The 22,522-nt window shown below is 55.4% G+C and overlaps 1 protein-coding gene across 3 annotated transcripts in view; it reads right to left on the reverse strand.

Annotated features, from left to right (window-relative positions):
- Positions 1-5,322: 5,322 nt before the first annotated feature.
- Positions 5,323-22,522, reverse strand: part of FAM222A (family with sequence similarity 222 member A) — a 34,068-nt gene continuing 16,868 nt past the window's right edge. For all 3 annotated transcript variants that reach the window (XM_054082022.1, XM_054082021.1, XM_054082023.1), the window contains exons 2-3: positions 21,511-21,641; positions 5,323-8,814 (exon numbers count right to left, since the gene is read on the reverse strand). In XM_054082022.1, coding sequence (XP_053937997.1) covers positions 7,598-8,814; positions 21,511-21,592 — 1,299 coding nt within the window. In that variant the 5' untranslated portion in view covers positions 21,593-21,641 and the 3' untranslated portion in view covers positions 5,323-7,597. The remainder of the gene's footprint in view (positions 8,815-21,510; positions 21,642-22,522) is intronic.

A 22,522-nucleotide genomic window follows, 5' to 3' on the forward strand; every position in this document is an offset into this window, starting at 1 on the left:
GTGGGGCAGGGAATGGGGCAGGGGGCTGCCCAGTGGGAACAGGATGAGCTCCGGGTGGGATGGGCAGCAGGATGGGCAGTGCTGTCTCAGTAGGATGCTCCTCTGCCCATCACATCACACCTCTTTAGAACCATAGAATCATAGAATTCCCTGAGTTAGGAGGGATCCCCAGGGACCATCGAGTCCAAGTCCTGTCCCTGCACAGCACAATCCAAACATTCACCCCGTGGTGCTGAGGATGTTGGCCAAATGCTGCTGGAATATTGTCAGGCTGTGACTGCTTCCCTGGGAGCTGTTCCAGTGCTCCACCACCCTCTGAGGGAAGAACCTTTGCCTTATGTCCAACCTGACTTTCCCCTGACACATCTTCCTGCCATTCCCTCGGGTCCAGAGAGAAGAGCTCAGCACCTGCTTCTCTCTCCCCTTGTGAGGAAGCTGTAACCACGATGAGGTCTTCCCTCCATCTCCTCCAGGCTGAACAGATCAAGTGACTTCAGTCGCTCCTCACACAGCTTCTCATCTAAACTCTTCACCAGCTCCGTGCCCTCCTCTGGGTGCTCATCGGTAGCTTTAGATCCTTTACTGTGGTGCCCAAAATTGCACCAGTACTCAAGGTGGGGCCACCCCAGTGCAGAGCAGAGCAGGATGTGCTCCTTTTCTGCTCATCTCCGCGGTTTCCTTTCGCAGCTGGAGGGTTTGCAGGTCTGAAGGACCAATTTGCGTGGGCACGGTGGCACAGTGACACGGTGGCAGAGATGCTGGCCCTGGAGGCAGCCCAGCTCAGTAAGCAAATGATATAGCAGAAAAGGAGACACTTCATCTTCAAACTTGATTACTCGCCGTTAGCTTTAACTGCACTGTCTCCGTTTAAATGTGATTTACATATATCTCTCATATTGTGGTTTAAGTATTTCCCCAGGGTGAGGGAATGAATAAGTTTCATTATCACTACTTAGGAGAGGCTGAGGTTTCAGCTCTCAGCTCACGCTGCATAATCGAATGAGGAGCTGAGCCGGCTCTTGCTTTCGTGCCGGCTGTTATTTGAAAATGATAAACTTTGCTTTTGCCCATCCTGGCAGCCAGACCCCACTGGTACACAGCAGCCAGCCCCGGCTGGGCAGTGTGGGGTGCCTGGAGGAGCCCCTGTACAGGACTGGGCTGCCCAGCACACCAGAGATGGGCTCTGGGCTGCCCTCGGCGACAGTGCTGGAGGTGAGATTTTCCAGCACAATTGGAAATAAACCATTTTTTTTCCCCTTCTCTGCAAATTCGAATGTCCCAAGGCTGAGGAGCCGTGTGGGAGTAGGGTTTAAAGTGGTTGGGGTGCAGGGAGGGTGGATATTGCTGTGCCCTGCGCCATCACACTGGACCCTGGTGGCTCAGTAGGGATCATAGAATGGTTTGCATTGGAAGGAACCTCACAGCCCATCCAGTTCCACCCCCTGCCATGGGCAGGGACACCTCCCACTGGATCAGGGGCTCCAAGCCCCATCCAACCTGGCCTTGAACACCTCCAGGGATGGGGCAGCACCACTGCTCTGGGCAACCTGGGCCAGGGCCTCCCCACCCTCACAGCAAAACGTTTCTTCCTAAGATCTCATCTCAATCTCCCCTCTTTCAGCTTAAAACTGTTCGCCCTCATCCTATCTCTGCCCTCCCTGATCAAGAGCTCCTCCCCAGCTTTCCTGGAGCCCCTTTCAGCACTGGAAGATCCTCTAAGGTCTTCCTGGAGCCTTCTCCTCTCCAGCTGAACAACCCCAACTCTCTCAGCCTGTCCTTGTACAAGAAGCGCTCCAACCTTCGGATCATCTCTGTGGCCTCCTCTAGACTCAGCCCAACAGATCCATGTCCTCCTGTACTGCGGGCTCCAGACCTGAATGCAGCACTTCAAGATGGGGATACTGTGGCCAAGATGGTGACATCCTGGCACATGATGCCTTTGCCACTTTTGGGGCTGCAGGGCTTGCCTTTGGCCCTTCTACACCCTGCAAAGCCCTGAACTGTTCCCCCCTCTGCCTTCAGGCATGGCTGCAGAGGTGGGGCACCCTGGGGGCTGGGGGTTCTTGGGCACAGCCCCCCCCTGTGCCACCCTTCAGCGATGACAAACCCAACAAAGGGAAGAGAAAAGCACTTGTCATCCACAACGTGGAGCGCGGAAGCAAATTTATTTTTAGATAAATCTAAAGCTTAATTTGTGAAGCTAATATCAATCAAAATGAGAGATGGGTTTTTTTAAGTCCTTTTGCAGCCATGCAATTTATACTGCTTGTCTCTTCTCCTCACCCTCAAACAGCAAAAGCGGCCGCTAAGTTTAATATCAGCCTCGTCCACACCTGCCTTTAGAAACTGTTGTTATTTGAATAGGGGGGTATTTGCAGACCAAAACCAACACCATTTACCCCAGCGCGTTCCTGCAGTGCTCGTGGGGAGATGCACCCTGCTGGGGCAAGGGTGGTGGTGGCTTCATCCTGGGTGCAGGGATGTGTCTCCAGGTCCCTGTCCCATAATTAGCCACCATCTACCTGCACTTCATGTCCCCAAGGACTCCCCAGTTCCAGCTGGATCCAGCTCTGTGCAGTCCTGGGTGGAGGTGGGTGCCCGCCAAGGAGCGACCCATTTATTTTGCATTACACATTTGAAATCTTCCTGGGCCCAGTGAAATGCTCCTCCCAGAGGAACCTATCTGAGGGGAGAATTAACCTGCTAAATAATAAAAACCTCGTGCACCTCCTAATGAAATGTAATGACTTTGAGACCTGCAAGATGGATCGTGCCGTCGCTCCTGCCGCTTGCCCTGATTTATGGTGAGGTGGGAAATATGATGGAGGCAGCGCTAATGTACCCCTAATGTAGCCAGTAAAGGAGCAAAGTTTCTGCTGCAGCATCCAAAGCCCCTGGCGATGCTCTTTGCACCAGGCAGCCCAGGAAGAGTCTCCTGTTTTGGTAACCCCCAATCACAGAATCATGGAATGGTTTGGGTTGGAAGGGACTTCAAAGCCCAACCAGTCCCACCCCCTGCCATGGGCAGGGACACCTCCCAGTGGATCAGGGGCTCCAAGCCCCATCCAACCTGGCCTGGAACCCCTCCAGGGATGGGGCAGCCACCACTGCTCTGGGCAACCTGGGCCAGGGCCTCCCCACCCTCACAGCAAAACATTTCTGCCAAAGATCTCATCTCAATCTCCCCTCTTTCAGCTTAAAACTGTTCCCCCTCATCCTCTCCCTGCCCTCCCTGATCAAGAGCCCCTCCCCAGCTTTCCTGGAGCCCCTTTCAGCACTGGAAGCTGCTGTGAGGTCTCCTCAGTGTCTGCTCTTCTCCAGGCTGAACAACCCCAACTCTCTCAGCCTGTCTTTGTACAGGGGTGCTCCACCCTTAGATCCATCTCCGTGGCCTCCTCTGGACTTGCTCCAACAGCTCCATGACTTTCCTGTGCTGAGGACTCGAGACCTGGATGCAGGGCTCGAGGTGGGGTGTCACTAGAACAAAGTAGAAGGGCAGAATCCCCTCTCTGGCACTGCTGCTCCAACTGCTTTGGATGCCACCCAGGACACGGGTGGCTTTCTGGGCTGTGAGAACACATTGTTGGCTCAATGTTTGAGGAAAGCCACGTGGAGAGGCTGCAGGCAGCACTGCCACCCCATGCCCTGCACAGAGGGACCCACCAGCATTGCCCTCCTTCAGCCTCACATTTCTTTTGATGTGACATCTTTTTAATGACAAAGATCTGAGCAAATATTTTCCTCCAGCCAGTCTAATTTTAACACGCAGGCAGGCAATGGCACCCCCTCCCCCAGTAACATTAACCTCTGTGAAAATTTCCTTTTGTCCCAATTTCTCTTTGTTCCCTGGATCAGCTGTCATGCCGCTTGCTGCCGGTGATGGAGCGGTCCCCTCCCGTCATGCCATAAATATCGGCAGAACCACGTGCGCCGTGGTTACGGCAAGAGAGAAAAACGAGACAAATGGAGCCGCGCTCCCTGGCTGCAGCCATGGCCGCGGGGCGGCTCTGGGCATGTGGCTGCAAGGCGTTGTCCCTGTCCCTATCCTCATCCCCACCCTCATTCCCTTCCCCGTCCCATCCTCATTCCCTTCCCCATCCCATCCTCATCCCCACCCCCTTCCCCATTCCTATCCCTATCCTCTTCACCTTGCCCATCCTCATCCTCTTCCCCATCCCCATCCTTTTCCTGATCCCCATCCTTATCCTCTTCCTCATCCCTTTTCCTATATCCATCCCCTTCCCCATCCCTTCCCATCCCCATCCTCTTCCCCATCTCCATGCCCTTTCCTATTTCCATCCCCTTTCCCATCCCTATCCTCTTCCTGATCCCCATCCTCATTCCCTTCCCCGTCCCATCCTCATCCCCACCCCCTTCCCCATTCCCATCCCTATCCTCTTCACCTTGCCCATCCTTATCCTCTTCCCCATCCTCATCCTCTTCCCCATCCCCATCCTTTTCCTGATTCCCATCCTTATCCTCTTCCTCATCCATTTTCCCATCTCCATCCCCTTCCCCTTTCCCATCCCCATCCTCTTCCCCATGCCCTTTCCTATTTCCATCCCCTTTCCCATCCCTATCCTCTTCCCCATCTCCATGCCCTTTTCCATCCCCTTTCCCATTCCCATCCTCTTTCCCATCCCCATCCTGTTCCCCATCTCCATGCCCTTTCCCATTCCCATCCTCTTCCTGATGCCCATCCTTATCCTCTACCTCATCCATTTTCCCATCTCCATCCCCTTCCCCTTTCCCATCCCCATCCTCTTCCCCATGCCCTTTCCTATTTCCATCCCCTTTCCCATCCCTATCCTCTTCCCCATCTCCATGCCCTTTTCCATCCCCTTTCCCATTCCCATCCTTTCCCATCCCCATCCTGTTCCCCATCTCCATGCCCTTTCCCATTCCCATCCTCTTCCTGATGCCCATCCTCTTCCCAATCCTCTTCTCAACACCCATCCTCTTCCAGATCCCCTTCCCCATCCCTATCCCTTTCCCCATTCCCAGCAGGGCTGCAGGGAGCACCTCAGGGGCCAAAAACCCTGCAGCTTTTCCCCCTGCCAACCAGCCGTCTGCTCCTGGTTAGTGGCTCCCAGCCTACAGCCACATCCACGCTGGGTTTTTTTGTGTCCCACCACGCACAATTCTGGCTGGCGGCTCCGGCACAGGTCATGGCCTCTTCCCTCTGCTGGATGCTCAGCCCCAGGGAGGATCGGGCAGGGCTGCTCCTGCAATTCTGCCACGAGTTCCTGTTGGGACCAGCAACGGGCAAGTTTAGGCAGGAACCGGTTTAATATAATCCCGGTTATGCAGGTGGAGAAGTGAAAAATAAAGAAACCCCTGCCCCGCCGCCATCAGCCCCCTCCCCGGCCGGGATAACGGCATGCCATATGTCACCGCCGCGGGACGCAGGGGCCGCGGAGACGCGCCGTCCGCCCAGAGCTATTTGGGATTTAATACTATTATCCTAATGCAACCGGCTCATTGTTCGGGCTGGGAAGCTGCCGCCGGGGCAGAGCAGGCCGTGAGCAGGGTGAGGGGAGAGCAGCCCCCCAGGCAGAGCCGGGGCCAAAGGAGAGGCCCCATCCTGCCCCGGCACCAGGGATCCTCCTGCCACGGGGAGAACTCGGTGGCAAACTCCCTGCAGGTGATGGATGGCGGTGGAGATGACTCTACTACAGCTATTTGGAAGGAGGTTGTAGAGAGGCGGATGTCGGTCTCTTCGCCTAAGTGATGGGATGAGAGGGAATGGCCTCAAGTCGCACCAGGGCAGGTTCAGATTAGACATCAGAAAGAATCTCTTCACCAAAAGGCTTCTGAGACGCTGGAACAACTGTCCAGGGAGGTGGTGGAGTCCCCATCCCTGGAGGGGTTTAAAGCCAGGCAGATGAGGTGCTCAGGGATGGTTTAGCGGTGGACAGGGACGGTTGGACTCAACGATCTCAAAGGTCTTTTCCAACCAAACGATTCTATGACTCTACTGCACTGGAGGTGGCCGCTAGTCCAGGGGTGGGGACACGGTCCCCATCACCCAGCGAGCATCCCATGGGTGCACGTGGGGCCGCAGCCCTAATCCCTGAGGATTTGGCCCACACGCGCCTGTTGGCCTGGGGTGTGAGGTGGAGGCTGGCACCGGGGCCGGATTAATGGCTCAGCATCGTTAGCAGGTTTATATTATTTATAGGTGCTCCTCCATGCCCTAAAAACCTGCGGGAGGAAGGTGTAGAGCAAGCAAGTCCTGGCTTTGAGGGGGGGGGCCACAGCAAAGCAAAGAGACTCCAGAGCACACATCCAGCGATATCCTGGTTTTACTTTGGGAAAAACACCATCCGGACACACGGCTTGCGGGTTTTGTGTTGGTTTTTTTTTGTTTTTTTTCTCTCATTTTTAAAACAATCCAGTGCAGCCAGCACTGCTCACAGTAGAATATAATGGTCAATTTTAGTATAAAAAAAACATTCTCAGAGATTTGTAAATGCACTTAGTGCTTGAACAGGCCTTGCAGGGATACAGTACCTCTTTTCCGAGCACAATCACCTTGGGTTTCGTCGGGGTATTTGCCTTCTTTTTTTTTCCTTTAAACATCAAAACGCTTTGTGTTTTGCGGTGTGAGCCTTTAAATGAATAAATCTCTTAAACACATAATTACACAAAGTGAATAACGGACCGTAATGAGCATTTTGGAACTGTTTTTTTCATAAAAGAAAGGAGGAATCAAGAGGTATGCGAGCGCCCCTGGGGCCGCGGTCGCCTCGAACCCAGAACCAAAGGAGAACTGACAGTAAGGAGGGGAAAAAAAAACCAAAACCAAAACAGCCTGGAAGTGTGAGATCTGGGAAGGTTCCTGGGGGTGTCGTGGCACGGGAGAGGGGTTGGGGGTCCCTCTGGGTGCCCGGCACAGGGCAGCGAACCTCCCGGGGGAGTGGGAATAGGAGCCGGTTGGCAACGCAGGGCTGGGAGAGAGGAGGAGGAGGAGGAAGAGGAGGAAGGGCAGGAGGAGACTCTGTAGCAGCCAACACAGAGATGTACAGCCTAGTCAACTAAAAAAAAAAAAACCCAATAAAAACTTAAAAAAAAAGAAATCTGTTCAAGTTTTCCAGTGTTTTTCTTAAATAGCCTCCCCAGTTATTAGCTTTAATCAAAGCAGTGCAAGTTACGGATTTCAGCTACAGGTCAGGCGCCAGCTCCCTGCGGCCGCCGGGCTGGGAGCGCCGTGGGTGACCCTCCCGGCCACGGCATCGTGCCCTGCCCCGCATGGATCCGCCTGGGCACCCGCGGGGGTGCGGAGCGGAGCCTCCTCTCCCTGGATAGCAGCAACTCGTAGCGATTCCCTGTTCACATTCGTGGAGATAAAATGATTTCTGAGCTCTATAGACAAGCGGTCCTTCGGCATCGGTTTCCAGCAGGTTGCGGGTGTCACCAGTCTGGGGACCCCAGTGAAATCCCAGTGTCCCAGGAGCCCTTTCGGCAGCCGACCCCGTCCCCCACTCCCTGTCCCCCTGCCCTCACTGCCATGGTCCGGTACCCGCGTGGTGCCAGAGGGGAGCCCGGCTCGTGCCGAAGTCCTCGCCCTGGGTTTGGGAAAAGCAGCATCGGTTCCTTATCTGTAGACGGGCAGGCGGATGTGGGCGTGCTGGTGGTCCAAGAGCCTTGGCACAGACACGGTCTCGTAGCCCTTGCCCAACATCTGCTCCTTGATGCAGGGCGGGTGGATGTCGTTGATGAGATACTCCAGGGACTGGAGGCTGCTGCTGAGGATGGAGGTATTGCAGAGCGACTTGCTGGGCAGCCCCTCGGCCGGGGGCACCCCCAGCTCCCGGGGTCCGGCCCCCAGCTCCGGCGGGTTGTAACAGTCGCTGTTGGGGGTCACCAAGATGCTATTCCAAGGTGGGGCGAAGTATTGCCCCACCGAGAAGTTGCCATGCATGCAGTTCAAAGGAGACGAGCTCACCTTCTCGGCCGCGCCACCCAAGGCGTAGGGGCGCGAGGCACCCGCGCACGTCTCGGGGGATTTGCTGAGGGCCCCCCCGCCGCCACTGCCCCCGCTGTACATTCGCAGGTGCTGCTGCTGCTGCTTCTGCTGCCAGACCAGGTAGTCCATGCCCTCGGGGTAGATGCCTGCCTTGGGTGCCAGAGCCACGGCTGGGTTGGAGCCCAGCGCCAGCTCAGCACCCTTGCGGCACTCCGGTAAGACAGCACCGGCATATGCGGCAGCGCCGGTGAAGGCGCCGTGCTTGGCCGGGCTGGGGTTGGTGGCCACGACGGCCGGGCAGCCCGGCTGGGCACCCTGCGCCTGGCACTGCTGATTGATCTGGTAGATGATGCTCTGGATGGAGGGCAGGTTGGACGGCGGCAGGGCCAGGCTCCTGCCCGCCAGCGGCAGCACAGACGCCGCCACCGTCACGTTGGGGGGCACGGGACCCTCCAGCTGTTTCTGGCCGCTGTGGTAGCTCAGCTGCCCGGCGCAGGAGGGACCTTGAGCTAAAGTGCTTGACGCGGGGTAGGGAGCAACGCCGACCTGGGCAGGCGAGAGCTTAGTCCGCTTCCCCTCCGAGTTCTTCACCACGCTTTTGCCGGAGGCTTTGACGATGGCCAGGAGACCCTGGTAGCCACCGGCGTGCAGCGGGTAAGGGCTGTAGCGCTGCCCCGTGGTGTCATAGCCATTGACCGTCCGGTTAAGGTGCTTGTGCTGGGGAACCCTGATGTTGGTGGGGAAGATCTTGATGGTCAGCGGGCTGTTGGCCACCTTCTGTGCGTAGGCATCCAGCTCGGCGGGGCTGGGGTAGCGCGGGGAATGCATGGGTGCCGCCGTCTCACCTGCGGGAACAAAGAGTGGGGTGAATCTGGTGCTGCTAGGAAGAGGGGGACCTGGAATTCCAGCACCCATCACCTCCTCCACCCCGGCTCCCACTCGCTCCCGGCAGAAACCAGGTCAGGGCAGCAACCTGCCCCTCCCGCTGACAGAGTCACTTCTAAGTGGCCTAAAATAAACTCGGTGTGGAGAATGGAAATGTCACTTTACCCAACGGGGGAATCTTTCTCCGAGATTGGATTTAAACTACATTATACAAGCAATTTCATGGGTGCTTTGCGCTGCTACGAGAACCTCACCAAAAATGGAAAAGCATTGCATTTACCAGCCATAAATCAGCAGTTCCTATAATGAGCACAAAAATGTCACTTTTATGCAATTTTACAGATGAACAAAACTGGTGAAATTAACTGTGGTAACCCTACTGGAGTCAGCAAAAGCCGCTGCAGAAAAAAAATTATATATGTATATATTTTTGTTCCTTTCAAACTCTTTCCCAAGCAAGTTTCTGCCATTCTGGTGTGAAAACTCATTTGTCGTACCCATTATACTTTCATTTGGAGTTTATCTTGAGTATCCAATGAGCCACCAACTGTGAAAATGATTAAATCTACAAAATCTATCTAATAGATGGAATAAATTAGGTGTTTAAGATCTTCACATACATACACATGCACACACACACATGCACGTACGTGCTGGCACATGGGGGGATGACGCTTGGTCCTCAGCTGGTCCCAAACCCCATGTCCCTGCCAGGGGACATCTGTAGCTCTTCCAGAATGCCAGCCCCAGTGCCTGCCTGGAGCCAGGTTTTGCAAGGAAGAGATGGTCAAACCGGGGGGATTTGGGACTGGTAGCCTGCCCCAAGGAGCCCCAGCCCTGCTGCCAGGCAATTTTGGAGGTTCCCAGGCAGCGCAGACCCCTGGTACCCAGGAGAAGGGGACTGCAGCGCTGAGCATTCCCATAGGGAAGCACTTTGCTCTTGATGCCACCAGGATCGAGAACTGCGCCATCAGGTGCATTCAGCACGTCTAACGAGGTCATTAAATTGGTTTGCTACACGTGTTTCAGTCCTGCTCCGAGTGATGCTCTGGCGCGGCACTCGGGGTGTGCATGGATGGGCAAGCTCGGAGGAGCCGGGATGCAGGGGGAGCTTGGGGCATCGTCAGCTACGGGACTCCACGTCACCCGGCAGGCAGCAGTGTGATGTTCGGGGGATGCTGGAGTGAGGCCGTAGCCGCTCTCTGTCCTCTCCATCACAGCGCCGCAGCAATGATTTAACAGGCAGAGCAGCAGAGCGCTCACCACCCATTCCTCCCATTAAGCAAATGTTATGGGCTTTTTACAGGTGTCTTAAATAGACATTGTTATTAATGAGTATATTAAGCCAATTAAAACCAGGGCCTTTGAGTACGATTTAATGTAGCTGCCACGAGACAGGAGGCACGGTGTCAGCAGCTCCCTGTGGTGGGACATGTGCAGGCGTGTGGCATCTGGGGCTGTGCACGGGCTCATCCCGGACACAGACCATCCAACACCCATGAAGCTCTAGAGCCTGGGCAGCTCCTGCAGAGCAGCCAGGGAGCTGCACAGGCACATGTAAGTGTTCACAGTGGGGGCTGCTGGGCATGGGCACCCCACGAGCTGGTGGGTGCAAGGGGCTGGAAGTGGAACTCCATCTGCCCACCGGCACGGCACAGCATGGCACGTACCACCGGCACCATGAGCCACGCACATCTGCATTCCCCTTCATGCTGGCACTGCTGTCCTTGGAGGTGGCAGCATCGTGAATACTCAATTAACATGACACTAATTAGCTGGTGACACTTTCAGAATCCCTAATGAACCCATTCCACAGAAATGCTCCTTTCCAAGTGAAAAATCCAAAATAAAAGGGGTCGCTGCTGGAAGGAAGATGGTGGCATTGCCCATGGGCACCAAAACCCCATCTCCAAACACCCACGGCTGTGGGTGATGTGGTTGGGATGGCCCCAGACAGCCCTCCTGGAGCTGCTGTGGGACACGCAGAGCTGCCTGCCCCACTGCGCCAACCTTGGCTGTGGGGGTCCCACCTGGATCCCGGTGCTGGCGTGTGCCCAGGGAGCGCTGTGGCAGACCACGAGCTGTCCCGGGGGCAGCCAGGAGCTTCCTTTGTCACCTCTTTGCACCAGCTGGGTTGGATGTGACAAGCCACCGATTCGGTGTGTTGTCACATATCAGGGTGATGCACCGAACCCCCGCCAGGAAAATTACAGAGCGACCGATTTCCCGGCGGCTCCCGGCGCGCTGGCGGCTTCGCGGCTCCATCGCTCCCCCTCTCCGCAGTAATTACTGCTTTCTAATGGGCTGTAATTACTGCGAGATGCAAACTCTCGGAACCGCTGCCGTCACCCGTCGGGCGCAGGCAGCTCTGTCACCAGCCGCTCGCCGCCGGCTTTTCCCCCTCCTCTTACACTTGAACCGTGGGAGCTGTGACACCAGCGCTGGGTGGGCTGCGCCGTGGACCTCTGGTTGGCGCGGTTCACCTCCACCAGCTGCCAAGACATGGGAGGAGGCTCAGCCAGGCTCGCTTGCCACGAGCATCCCCAGCTCTCGCCACCCCTAAACCAAACCCAGGAGCACGGAGCGAGGCAACCATCACCAGTCGCTTCTCCCAGAAGATGCTGAGCTGGCTTCCAGCTCCCTCCCTCGCTGGTGTTCCCACGGGATGCGGCCGGCACACTCCCAGCTCCAGGCTCCCCCTCCCTCCCTGACCTGCTCTATTTTTCCAGCCTGCACTCAATAACAGCCAAATAATTGAATCTGCTCAGCAGCCAAAGATTTGTTTTGAATTTTATTGGAATTTTAAATTGTTTTGTTTCTTCAGTATTTTATTACTGTAAATGGAAAATGCATTGCCCGCAGTAATAATCCGATGGCTTTTTATATTACTCCAAGCTTCTGCTCAAAGCATTATTGGAAAGCCAGGCAGAAACGAGAAGCCATTATAATGGCAGCACAGGCTTATAAGATTACGCCTCCAGCTAAACAACTTTTTACTTTAGCAAATTGGCCACCAAACCCGGTTCGAGACACAGATGTAAATCCCAGACCCCACCGGTGCCGAAATCCAGAATAAATCTCGGTTTATGGGTCAGGGAGCTCCAACCCCACTGTGCCTGGAGCAGCCAGGGTTGCGCAATATGTCTGATAGGCATAAGGGGCAGCTGCGAGAGGGGTGGGCAGGGGTTGGGGGTGCCCTGAGAACCCCCTGAATGCCTCTACTGGCGCATGCACCTGCTGCCATCATCTCCTGCATCTCCAGCATCCCTGCATCCCTGGTACCCCCAGCATCCTTGGCATCCCCAGCATGCCCAGCATTGCCTGCATCCTTTGCATCCCCTGCATCCCTGGCATCCTTAGCATCCCTGGCATCTTCAGCATCCCTGACATCTGCAGCCCTGACAACCCTGGCATTCCCTGCTTCCCTGGCACCCCCAATATCCCCTGCATCCCTGGCACCCTCAGCATTCCCAGCACTCCCAGTATCTTCTGCATCCTTAGCATCCCCTGCATCCCTTGCATCCTCGGCTTGCCCTAGGACCCCTGCACCGTGTCCAGCTGCAGCCATAGCCCACAAGGGCTGGGAAAGAAGGAAAGATGGAGAGGAGGGAAGCCAACTGAGACATCCTTACAGCAGGAGAGACCAAGGCTAACCAGAGGCTGATGATCCAGGGCTTGTGCCGCGCAGGAGTCGGCTGGCACAAACCCACAACAGTCCCCAATTACCCCCAGTCCCAGCCTGGCTCCCCTGGGACACAATGGGCGCCGGCAAAGCGCAGCTGCCGGGCCCCTAATTAACCCCGATTTTAACTGTACACTTTTAAAAGGCACTAAAGCGGTTACAAAGTGGAGAACAAGGCAGGGTTAATAGCGCAGACCTAAATTGCGGGGCCCAGGCCCCATAGCAATAATAGACCTGTCTGGGCTGCTCAGCTGTCAGTCAGGCGAACAATTCGGCACCCGAGGAGCTCACAGGGACGGCAGCATCAGGGCTCCGGCAATCAGCGTCTGCTTGGGTAAAGCAGTGATGGGATCAAAATGGTGCCAGGAAAGATGATCTGCACCAGGAAGGATGATTGGTACTGGGAAGGATGGGCTGCACCAGGAAGGATGATTGGTACTGGAAAGGATGGGCTGCACCAGGAAGGATGATCGGTACTGGAAAGGATGGGCTGCACCAGGAAGGATGATCGGTACTGGAAAGGATGGGCTGCACCAGGAAGGATGATTAGTACTGGGCAGGATGGGCTGCACCAGAAAGGATGCTCATTGCTGGAAAGGATGCTTAGGACCAGTAAAGGTGCTCAGCATCAGGAAGCATGCTCAGTACTAGGAAGGATGCTCAGGATCAGGAAAGATGCTCTGCACCAGGAAGGATGCTTGGCACTGTGAAGGATACTTAGCACTGGAAACGATGCTTTGTGACACTCCCACAGCTGCCCTGGGTGTCCCCTGGCCTGGGGCCGGTGGTAGCATCCCTGGCTATGTCCCTTTTTCCCTGGAGGAGGGTGAGTGCATGCATCAGCAATATGCAGCTTTAATTTTCAGGCCATGACGCTGCAGGAGACACTGTACTCCCTGGAAGGGGATGGTGAGTGAGAAGTTGGGGTGCAATAGAGGGTATGTCCTGCGATCAGCACCAGCACCTGCAGCACCACAGCCCTGAGCAAGGGCGCACTGGGAAGAGGCAGCGGCAACACGTGGCACCGAACTGGTTAAGAGCCAGCATGCAAGCTGTGCTGCCTGCCACAGACACAGGCAAGAGGAGCTCCCTCCCTCCTCTCCATTCCTTCACTCCTCTGCAAGATAAGATGGGACAAAACCGTTTGGTTTTTTCCCACAGGGAAAGCACTAAAATATTTTGCAACGAAAGAAAGAAGTAATCTCAGAGGTAAATCTTTGTAAAGCGAAGCCACAGCTCAAAGCAACCTGGCGACTTGCTCAGACCTCACTTCCCAGTAGCCCCAAAGGAAAATGCTTTTTCTCCCCTTTTTCTGATGGGATCAGAGCCACTGCCAGGGCTGCCCCAGCTGCCAGGGAGGACACCCGAGGGCTCTTCTGCCCCAAACCACAACGCAAAGCCCTGGCTGCTCTGCCCACTCTCCCTTCATGTGCTCCCATTCCCACTTTCACCCCAGGAAGGGGAATTTCCCAGGGGTCTCCTTGCCCTGCCCCGAGCATCCTGCCAGACCTCCTGGTCCTCACCCTCCCTCCCCATCCTGCTCTGCCCCTGTTACCGGGAAGCACTGGTGGTGGTTCCAGACTGCGCTGGTGCTTCGTTCCCACTCTCACTGAGTAGTGGGGCAAAAGGGCAGCAATTAGGCAGGATTTTTAATTTTCACAGGGGCAGGATGGGGTGGGAAGGGGAGCGATGCTGAAAGCAGAAGGCAGGAGCAGACGCCGGGGACCCGAGACATCATTCAGTGATTGGCATGCCAACGGCTGACATTAAAAAATAATAGAGCTGCAGCCTTCAAATGAATTAAAATCTTCAAGTGCCAAGAGTTCATCCCCTGGCTTTGGGACCAGGCTCCCTGTTCGTCTCACAGCACAGAGATCCCAATGTCCTCCAAGCTTCAAAAAGCATAAGAAATCTACTTTTTTTTTTCTGCCTGCAACACTGAGAACAGATTTTGGAAGAGCTAAACCCTAAATATTTGCTAAACACTTGGAAGAAGCCTAAATATTTGGAAGACACTTGGAAGAAAACAAACAAAACCTGGTGCGTTTAACAAATCCCTGAAAGATCCTTGAAGGCTCAGTCTTCAGCTCTTCAGGGTGGCAGAAAACACCTCCCAGCAAGACCCCCTCACCCAGTTATGGGGCTGGAGGGCAGATCCTGCCCGTGTGGTGCAGCCGGGGCCAGGGAGCAGGATGGTGGAGCCACCATCCTCCTTGCCAAGGGCAGGGCAATGCCAGGGGGTCCCAGGCAGAGCCAAGGTGGCCACTGGGGACACTGCCTTGCCCAGACCCAGAGCAGCCCATGGATGTGCATCCCCAGTCCTGAGAACAGCCCCGAGAGCTTATGGGGGTTCCACGCCTCCCCAAGCAGTTTTTGGGGTGCAACCAAGCGGAGGGGGCTGCCAGCACTGCTCCTCCCCGCCGCTCGCTCTGCGCCAGGCAGATTGGGCTGCTGTCACATTGCACTGGCTTTCCCACCCTGTGAAGTGCGCTGGTTTCTATGGTGACGGTGTCCCCAGGATGGGTGGTGCAGAGGCCACCGCGCCGTGGCGGAGGAGCCCATGCACCGGCACGGTCCCCAGCCCCCCAGGAGCACAGCTCTGGCAGGGATGGCAACCCCCCACGACCAGCACCCTCGGCAGCACCACAACCACCTCGGAGATGCTGCATCTCTGCTGGAGAACCCCACATTGCAGGACCCCCCCATGCCCTGGAGTATAGAGCCAGGACAAAAGCATCCTCTTGCAGAGTATCCTTGGTGCCAGGAGCCACGACAAATGTGCCCCGGCTTCGGGGACTTAAATTAAACCCAAGTACAGAAATAAGAGCGGGAGAAATCCATCTGAATAAACGTAGGTGGCAAACCCCGCGCGGCAGCCGCGCAGGAGCCGTAATCTGCAAAGACAACAAAATTCATGACAAAGCACAAAGGGAAGCGCTGGGCTTCGCCGTCCCCAGATATTCATCCGTTAACACGTTCCCTTTTTAGGCTGACATGTCATTTCAGACGGGCCTTTTTTTCCTCCCCTTTCTTCTCCCCCTTCGACGGCGCGCGGCTCTGCCGAGGCGGCTGCTGAATTGGATCACCTCAGGGCGAGCACTTTATTATCTGCAGTCAAAGCGTCACCACAAATACCCATCTACACACACACGTGTCACTTCCCATTTGTCTCTTCCACGAGGTATTAGTGCCGTGTGCCGCTGCGCACTCTGCCACCGCGGCCACCGGCACAGCAAAGGCAAACGGCGCCGGGCAGGAGGCACACCGGGAGGGCAGCATCGCGGCTGTGAGGATGTCCTGGTGCCACCCCAATGCACACCCCGATGCCACCCCAATGCCATCCTGATACTATATCAATGTCACCCCAGTGCTGTCTCAATGCCATCCTGATGCTAGCCTAGTGCTACCCCAATCCTGCCCCAACGCCACCCCTCAGACACCCTACACTTCTCCAGCACAGCCCTGATACCAGGCTAATGCCCCTCCTAAAGCCACCTCAACACAATCTCTGGCTACCCCAATGCCATCGTGATACTGCCCCAGTGCTGTCCCAGTGCCACCACAATGCCACCCTGATCCTGCCCCAATGCTGTCCCACTGCCATCTTGATATGCACTCAGTGCTCCCCCTAATGCCACCCTGATACTGCCCCAGCGCCAACCCATTGCCACACCAATGCTGTCCCAATCCCAACCCAATACTGACCCAGTTCCATCCCAGTGCCACCCCAATGCTGTCTCAATGCATTCTCATACCTATCCAATGTTCCACCCAATGTCAACTTGATGCTACCCCAATGCCACCCCAATATTGTCTTAATGCATTCTGATACCTGTCCAATGCTCCACCCAATACCAACTTGATGCTACCCCAAGTGCCACCCCAATACTGTCCCAATGCCACCCTTTGGACACTTTGCCACACTTTGGACACCCAACACTGCCCTAACACAGCCCTGATGCCAGCCCAGTGCCCCCAAGGCCATTTCAACGCAACCTCTGTGCCATCCTGATGCTGATCCAACTCCAGGATGGAGGCCCAACTCCAGGAGGCCCAACGCCATCCTGATGCTGATCCAACTCCACCTCTGTGCCACCCCGATGGTGTCCCAATATCAGCCTGTTGCTACCTCAATGCCACCCCAATACTGTCCCAATGCCACCCTTCGGACACCCAACAGTCCCCTGATGCCCTCCTGATGCCATCTCACCATGCAGCTGCCAAGGGGATCCTGAGACTGGGAGGGACCCCACCACGGCTGGCAGCCCCGCAGCTCATCGCAGCCCCTCCCCAGCCCCTCTGCTCTCCTACAGTAAATTAGCATTGGATTAATTTTAAGACATGAGCTTTGCGTGCCAAGCATGGCTACTGGCGTTCACAGCACCCACCCCATCCCTGCTGATGCAGGGAGCAGCATAAGGGAGCGGGTAGCCCATCCCCGGGTCTCCAGCCCTGCACAGCCCCACCGGTGCCCAGGAACCCACTCCGTGACCGATAGATTGGTGTGGTCCTGGAAAGCTTGGACAAACCCAATCCCCTCCCGTGCAGGTGTGACGCTCACCCAACGCCCAAGGTTCTGACCTGGTGGGAGACAGTCCCACCCTGGTACTGAGCAGCCCCCTCTTGCCCATCCATCTCCCACCACGCACGTGACCAATCGAAAAGTGTTTTTGCAGCGTTTCCTGGCAGGGAAAGTGCAAGTCAACAGCACATTTCGGGCACAGCAGTTAATTGAACTCCTTTTTATGGCACGTATATAAATACACAGAACCATCATTAACCGATCCCTTCCAGAAACTGAAAATGAAAGAATTAATCTTATTTCACTCATGTGTAACCCCTCATGAAATTAAAATGATATTTTATGGGTGTGTACAAAAGCAGAGCTTTGCTGCAGCTACTTTAATGAAAATGCCCTTGGAATAAGTAGAATTGGGTAACGAGAAGCCATTAAACAGGGCTTTAGCCCATATGCAATTAAACAGCTTTATCACTGATGAGTGTCCCCACGGGCGAGCGAGGAGAGGTGTGGGTGACCCTGGAGCTGGGTCTCCAGTGCTTTGCTGCTCTCTGAGTCCTGGCCATCACCACTCGTTAGCGTTTTAATAACCCAGCTGGAGCCCAGTGAGGGCTCACGCCACCCCTTAAGAGCCTTCGTGCACTGTCTCCACGTGGCCAAGGTGTGAGGTCAGGAGGCTGGGATGCAGATCCAGCCCCATCAGAAGGATGTGCAGGGTGAGGTGGTGGTTGATGCTCACATGGCAAAGTGGGATGTTAGCACGGAGGGACTTTAACAAGGGTATGGAGCGATAGGACAAGGGGGAATGGCTTTAAATTGGAAGGGGGAAGATTTAGATTAGACATTAGGAAGAAATTCTTCACAAGGAAGGTGAAGGTCCCACAATGAAGCCCAGGTTGCCCAGAGCAGTGGTGGCTGCCCCATCCCTGGAGGTGTTCAAGGCCACGTTGGATGGGGCTTGGAGCCCCTGATCCAGTGGGAGGTGTCCCTGCCCATGGCAGGGGGTGGCACTGGATGGGCTTTGAGGTCCTTTCCAACCCAAACCATTCCACGATTCTATGATCAATCCCATCTCCAGATCCATCCCACCCCCTTACCAGAGCACACATCCTGCACTCCCAGCTGCATGCCCAGCTCCCCGCTGCCTGCACAGCACTGCAGGATGAAGGAGGGCACATAGAAAGTACCATTTAATTAAATGTGAGCCACTGCCACATTACTGGAGAGAGCAAGAGCAGAAAAGAGTTTGGCCAAGCCGAGAGTGGTATTATTTGATTTATAATTTAAATAAAGCTCAGGATTCCTGTAATGCGCACAGAATAAAATCAAAAGGGACCAGGCTGCTGGAGTTAATTGGACGTTATATTTTCCCGAGGATGCTGCTTCTCCGCAGGCTCCTGCTCCTCGGCTGGAGGCCGGCAGACGCAGGCAGGGCTGTGGGCACCCTCCTGCATCCTCCTCGAGGATGCAAAGCTGCCGTGCTGGGCTGGTGCCCGCAGTGCAGCCCTGGGATTACTGGTGAGGGACACTGGCCGCTGCCATAAGCTGGCAACGGTTAACCCCGCAAAGTCACCTATGACATTTAACAGGATGGATTTTGTGGGATGCACGGAGCCTGCTGGGATGCAGCCGTGCCGAGATGGGGGGACGGTAATTAGCAGGAGATCCAAGGGGCAGAACCGGGGATGAAGGCACCAGGGTTGTCAGCTCTCAGCACGGGCAGGAAAATTAGTCAGCTCACCTTTTACGTGAAATTAATACAAAAATTAATCAGCGGCGCAGGCAGGATAATAGGATTTCACAGTGGTGCTGGGCCAGACGGCCAATGTGCCGAGAGCCAGACTCATTTAATATCGACAGAAACAATGCCAGAGGACAGAAATAAGACCCATAAAGATAATTACTGAGATACTCAGGAGCAAATTAAGTAATCAGAGCCACTTCTAAATTGTGCCTCGTTTTAAGAGAACGCTATCTTTGTCGATTACGTACGAGGACTTTAGGAGGCGGCAGGAGGCTCGGCCCCGCGCGCCGGCTCCCTGGCCCCTCTGCGCCGTGCCTACTGCAGGTGCCATAAATAAAGAAGGGAAAATCGTATTCCAAACCAGATGCGTGGCCCTGGATGTCACCTGCAATTTAATTTGCACTGGCAGGAGGCAGAGAGGAGCGCGACGTGCTGGATTTGCCCATAATGAGCGGAAACACACGGGCAGCTAAACTTTGATTAAGGTGACCTGGCTGGTGGCAGCTGGTGGCGAGTGAGGAGTTGGGGTCGGGCTGAGAAGAGCGGTCACTGCCCTCACACTGCCCACGCCGGGGGACACACTCTGATGGGGGACAACATCAGAGATAACCGAATCGTTTGGGTTGGAAGAGACCTCAAAGCCCATCCAGTCCCACCCCCTGCCATAGGCAGGGACACCTCCTGCTGGATCAGGGGCTCCAAGTCCCATCCAACCTGGCCTGGAACCTCTCCAGGGATGGGGCAGCACCACTGCTCTGGGCAACCTGGGCCAGGGCCTCCCCACCCTCACAGCAAAACATTTCTTCCTAAGATCTCATCTCAATCTCCCCTCTTTCAGCTGAAAACCATTCCTCCTCTTCTTATCCCTGCCTTCCCTGATCAAGAGCCCCTCCCCAGCTTTCCTGGATCCCCTTTCAGTCCTGGAAGCTGCTCTAAGGTCTCCCCACAGACTTTTCTTCTCCAGGATGAAAACCGCAACCGTCTCAGCCTGTCCTTGTCCAGGAGGTGTTCCATATCTGGGAGAGCAGAGTCTTACCCCAAGGGATGAGGCACAATCTGCAAAATCCTTGTCCCCTCTACTCCTTCATGCCCACTGGGGTCCAGCTTAGGGTCAGACCTTTGCAACCCACCCTCCTCCCACTGATGCAGTTTAAGGACCCTCCTGCATCTCCCAGGATGCGGGTGGCTGCGCTCTTCAGTGGCTCTTTGCACCGCTGGGTGCTTTGCTGCGTGGTGACACCACATATGGGCTCCTGCTCCTCAAACCTCCTTATTTTACCATCTTCTCCAGGAGGGTTTCTGGTGGGGAGGGAAAAGCTGGAGAGCACCAACCCCCCTGGCAGGAGCCCCATCCCTGGTTCTCAGCATCCCCATGGGCTGAGCCACTCCCTGACTCTGAGCTACAGGTAGGTCTTGAAAACCCCCTGACAGGTTCTGCCTGCCCATGGGTCTTGGACTATGCGGGCACGGCTGGGCTAATTAGCCCATGGCAACGAGGCACACCAGGAGCCGAACCCTCGCGCCGGTGCTGCACCACTGCGCGCTGCTCAAGTGTGACGGATTAGGAATAATTTTACAAGAGCAACATCCGTCTTCCTTCCAGACACTAATAAGAAGGAGAACCGAGCAGCATCTGGAGCTCCAACGTAGCTCAAGTGCGTGGGGCTCCACATGTGCACCCACCCGCTTTAACACCTCGCCGAGCCCTCTGAGAGCTGACACTCAGACGGGTTCTCAGGGCCAAACAGCACCAATCCTGCCCACCCCTGCAATTGCTGATGGACACACAAGTGCTTCCCTGCCTGCAATGCTGGGACACGTAAGCGCCCATCACCCTGCCTCTGGCCTGGGTGATCTGCCACCCGCAGTGATGCTATGTTGGAATTTGGGGAGCTTCACCCCAAAAATAATCAATCCTCCTGGCTGACAATGTGGCCCAATCTCCCCTGGTGCGATGCCGGGGGCGTTCCTGAGCACCACCCAAACCCCACGCCCGGCTTGCTCGGCTGCGTCGGGGTGCGCAGGTAGAGGGGAAAAAAACATCTCCGGGAAAATACAAATCATTAAACAAATGCCTGGAGGCTGTCACGGAGTAACAAGCGGAGCTTTAGCAGCTGATTTGTCTTCAGCCAGCAATGTTTAAAAATCCAACTGAGACCAGCAGAAAAATATCCACTCCCCTCTTTAAAACACACATTCATCACTTGAGAATCTTAATGCGTCTTTCTCAACCGGGGAGGTCAAACACGCCCGCCTAAAGCAGGCTCATTAAATATACATTTAATCATGGTTTGGATTGAGAGACAAAGGCTGGGAGAGACAGGTGCTTTACTGGAGTGACCTTTTGGAACCCATTTTAATGTAACTAGTTTACAGCTTATCTGAAAGGCCAGCTCCTGGGGAAGGCGAGCTGCAGCAAAACGGGGAAAGTAATTAGGGGGGGGAAGGGCCGGTGAGGTTTGGGGGACAGCAGAGCAGGCGACGGACGCATCCTCTGCCGCCGTGCTTCCCAGACAGCTCTGCAACGTTTTCTGAAGTTTGACTTATCAACCAGAGCAACCCAATTTAATTTGCTTATCTTGGCTCCTTCCTCCCCATTGCTTCCCCCCGCCCCCAGCTTCTCCTGCTCTTTTTAATTATCAGTTAAATAAATGTCTTTTTCAATAAGGGAAGCAGCATCAAAGCAGCGCGCATCCCCTCCGGGCACTTACACTTGCGTGGTTCCAATGCCTTGTTGGGGCAGGCGAGGTGCTGGGCTGGGGGGTTCTGGGTCCTCTGCAGGCAGGCCAGCATGGTCTGGGCTTCCTGGCGGGCAGTGCCGCCCCCTCCGCCAGCCGGTGCCCTGCCGAGAGGAGAAACACACTGGTCAGATGAGCAAACCTGCTCCCCTCGCTGCCCACCACCGCCCTGCCCACCCAGCCACTGCCTGCACAGAGGGGCTGGAGGGGGTGAGCTCCTGGTGCCGACCACGGGCATGTGCTGCTCACAGCCTTTTGCTCCTTTGGAAAGAAAGAAGTAACTCTGAAAATATGAACGTAATCATCGAATCACAGAATGGTTTGGGTGGGAAGGGACCTCAAAGCCCATCCAGTCCCACCCTCCTGCCATGGGCAGGGACACCTCCCACTGGATCAGGGGCTCCAAGCCCCATCCAACCTGGCCTGGAACCCCTCCAGGGATGGGGCAGCACCACTGCTCTGGGCAACCTCTGGGCCTCCCCACCCTCAGCATCAACAATTTCTTCCTAACATCCAATCTAAATCTTCCCCCTACTATATCAGGAAAAATTGTTTACTGTAAGGGTTCTCAGACACTGTCAGTGGCTGCTCAGGGAGGTGGTGGAGTCCCCATCCCTGGAGGGGTTTAAAAGACGGGCAGATGAGGTGGTCAGGGATCTGGTTTAGTAGTGGACACGTACAGTTGGACTTGATCTCAAAAGTCTTTTCCAAGCAAGCAATTCTATGATTCTGACATAAATATGAAGGTCTCAGCGGTCCCTCCAAGAACAGGGCAGAGCCAGGGCATCCCTCCAGCACCGCACTCCTGGCAGCACTGGACCACTCTGCCAGCCGGCGCCTCTCAGAAGAGAGCAACCCTGCCGGCTCCGCTCAAGGCTGGGGAAAGACAGCGTTAAAATCCCACTCAGGGTCCTGGGATCCGTCGCCAGCTCCCAGCTGGCATCAAAATCTGCTTGACAAAAGCTGGAGGGGTCAGGCCAAAGTC

This window comes from Cuculus canorus, chromosome 17 (genome assembly GCF_017976375.1).
Source record: "Cuculus canorus isolate bCucCan1 chromosome 17, bCucCan1.pri, whole genome shotgun sequence".
Lineage (NCBI taxonomy): Eukaryota > Metazoa > Chordata > Aves > Cuculiformes > Cuculidae > Cuculus > Cuculus canorus.